The following is a 3173-nucleotide window of genomic DNA, read 5'->3' as shown; positions in this document are numbered from 1 at the left end:
AGTTCTAGTCAATGAAATGCAAGTAGAAGCCCACTGGGAGCCTTCTAGGCAAGTTTTGCTTTCCTTCCTTTTTACCTATATAGAATGAAGGCATGATGTTTGACATACTTCAGATAACTTGCCCCCATGAGGCTACAACCTCAGGTTAAACACAGAACAACAGAAAGATATAAAGAACCCAAAGGCCTTGATGACACTACTGAATCACTACATCAGTCCCAGATTGTTTCCCCTGTATTTCTTGTTCTGTGAGAAAAAGGATTCTGTACTTGTTTAAGCCATTGCTTATTGGATTTTCTATTACTTGCAGGCAAACAAGCCCCACTGATAAACCTTGCATATCTGAAAGTAATATTTCTTCCCTCATTTCATTGTTCTGGCTAGGAATAGAATTTCAGGTTGATGATAATATTCTCTCAGAATTTTTAAGACCCTATTCCTTCTTATCTTACAGCTTCTAATGTTGCTGAGAATTTCTATATCATTCTAAGCCCTGCTGCTTTAAATGTGACCTTGTTTTGCTCTAGAATCTTTTCTTTATGCCTGATATGTGAAAATGTATAATGCATAATGATGCACCTTCAGGGAGAGAGGGTTTTGTTTGTTTAAAACATTCAATGTAGTGACTTCTGTAGGGGGCCATTTATAATCTGGAGATCAGTGCTTTTCAATTTGGGGAAATTTTCTGGTATTTATTTTATAGTCTTGTCTCCTCCGTTTTCTTTGTTCTCTATTGTTGGGAGAAACTCTTAGTGGTTCAATATTGGACTTCCTGGATTGATTTTTTTTTTTTTTAAGATACTTATTTTCTCCAATTTCCATCTCTGTTTGTCTACTTTTCAGGAGATTTCATTTTACTGATTTTACAACTCTTCTTTTTTTATTCTAATAAAATTTATTTTCTCCAATTTCCATCTCTGTTTGTCTACTTTTTAGGAGATTTCATTTTACTGATTTTACAACTCTTCTTTTTTATTCTAACAAAATTTATTTCCCCAAAGCTCTTTCTTAGTCTCTGATCTTTCATTGCATTCTATTATCATTTAAAGCTGCAGTCCCCAACCTCAGGCCTCAGCCAGTACCCGTACCAGTGGCCTATTAGGAACTGGTCCATGCATCATCACATCTCTGCCTGAGCTCTGCCTCCTTCCCCTCATCCCCACCCTCATGGAAAAACTGAGACCGGCCAACTTTTTTTCAGGAACTAGGAACTGCCGCACACCAGGAGGTGAGTGGTTGTTGAGGGAGAGGGAGCGAAGCTTCATCAGTATTTACTTCATCAGTATTTACGGCCACTTTCCATGGCATCACTGCCTGAGCTCTGCTCCCGCCACCCCACACCACGAAACCAGTCCCTGGTGCCAAAAAGGTTGTGGATTGCTATTTAAAGGGCACAGTACCTTTTTTTCTCTAAGAAAGGCAATCTTGATTATTATTATTTACTTGTGTTCAGTGTATTACTTCAGATTTGTTTTCAGGTTTGTTTTCTTGTCTCTCTCTTTCATTGTAAAGGCCCTAACACAGAAAAATGTTTAACTGATTGTTCATTAAGAGTAAAGAAATAAAAATTAATTAAAAACTCTGTGTATATGGTAGGCAACACTTAAGGGACTGAGCCGTGAAACTGGCCATTGTACTGGGACGAGGCAGCAGGGTCAGCCATTTTATTGGGAAGCGGTTGTCTATAACATCAGTATCTGGAGATCTTTTCTCTGGGGCCATACATTTTCTCCAGAGAAGGTGATTCCAATCTTCTGCCAAGAGACATATGCCTGGCATCACAGGAGCAGGGAATTGGATATAAGTCCCACTATACAGTATAGAGGTTTAGTTCTTTCTATCCTGTCCTCGCTGCCTCCATAGAGCCTCTAGCATTGTTTCTCCCAGAGAATAAACCTCTAGCCTCCTGCCTACTAGGAAGAATAGGAGCAGAGTCCTGAGGGTCAAACTACTTTACATGCCATTTTTCACTACAATGCTATCTGTTGTATTTTTTTTAAAGTTTTTCTTCTTAAATATCAACTATTTTAACAGAAAACATCTTTTTTGTTGTTTTTGTGTGTTTATTTTAGAAGAAGCTTGTATTAATCAATACAACACCCAGAAATAATATCTATGAGACAGGTGTTTTTATCCTCATTTTGCAAAAGAGCCAACAATAAAGATCTACTTTATAAATAAGCATTAAAAGGAAAAGCAAGCTGATCTAATTTCTCACCCTACTGCTCAAATTAGCATTTTAAACCATTGGACCTTAATCAAAGCCACTCTTCTATGTATCGTAACCACAGGCAAAGCAACTACGATGAAGGGTAACTATAATTACTGAAACAAGATACTTTTGAGAATGGATGGGGCACTATTAATAACTACGCCAGGGCAATATGCAAACCAGTCAGCCTATGACTAGGAGAATAACTTCTTAGATGATGGACTTGTAAAGTTCAAGTTACAAGGTATTACCAACCACACAAAGTTCCCCCTTAGAACAAAGACATACCCTACTATGCTAGTGCCTAATATATAGGTCACTATAATGAAAACAGAAGATGGAAAGGATTAGCAAATATAGAATAAAACCGTTTTTAAGATATTAATTCTTGTAAAGCCTGCCCTCCCACCTTCCTGCCCTCCCACCTTCAGCAAGCACACACATAAACAATTCCTTTACAAATTCACATATGGTCTTTCTCCTTGAAGGCAACAGTAATAATAATTCACATATTTTCAAATGGATAGAACTGAATAAGCTGATAGAGTTTTTTTCCTCTTACTCAGAATTACTTCAATTAAAGAAATGGAGGAAGGGTGAAAAATGGTTAGAAAGAAAAGAAAATGGGCTATAGTTTTCTACGTAAAGTAGTTAAGACATGAGAGAAATCACTAAATGCCCTTACCCATCCCAGAGTCTTTCTTGGTGCCATCTGATATTATGTCTACATGATCAGAGTCCACATCATAACTAAAGAAATCATTCAAATAGGTCTTTGATCGCTGGCCACCAAATACATATAAGCAACGATTTTTCTGAAAAAGAAGAAAAAAAGGACAAAGAAGGAGAAAGTTGTCACTACCATGAAGAATTCAGAACGAGTCTTTAAAATTTAAACCTCTACTAATGTAATTTTATTATAGATCCCATGCAATGGAGTACTATGCTGGAATTAAAAGGA

At 37.1% G+C, this 3173-nt stretch overlaps 1 protein-coding gene across 1 annotated transcript in view; it reads right to left on the bottom strand.

Annotated features, from left to right (window-relative positions):
- The window catches only part of MKLN1 (muskelin 1, intracellular mediator containing kelch motifs), a 127568-nt gene that overhangs the window by 34722 nt on the left and 89673 nt on the right, over window positions 1-3173 (bottom strand). Inside the window, exon 9 of the mRNA XM_012659562.1 lies at window positions 2898-3027. Coding sequence (XP_012515016.1) covers window positions 2898-3027 — 130 coding nt within the window. The remainder of the gene's footprint in view (window positions 1-2897; window positions 3028-3173) is intronic.

This window comes from Propithecus coquereli, unplaced genomic scaffold, assembly GCF_000956105.1.
Source record: "Propithecus coquereli isolate 6110/MARCELLA unplaced genomic scaffold, Pcoq_1.0 Scaffold620, whole genome shotgun sequence".
NCBI classification, from domain to species: Eukaryota; Metazoa; Chordata; class Mammalia; order Primates; family Indriidae; genus Propithecus; species Propithecus coquereli.
This window is presented reverse-complemented; position numbering and strand designations above follow the sequence as displayed.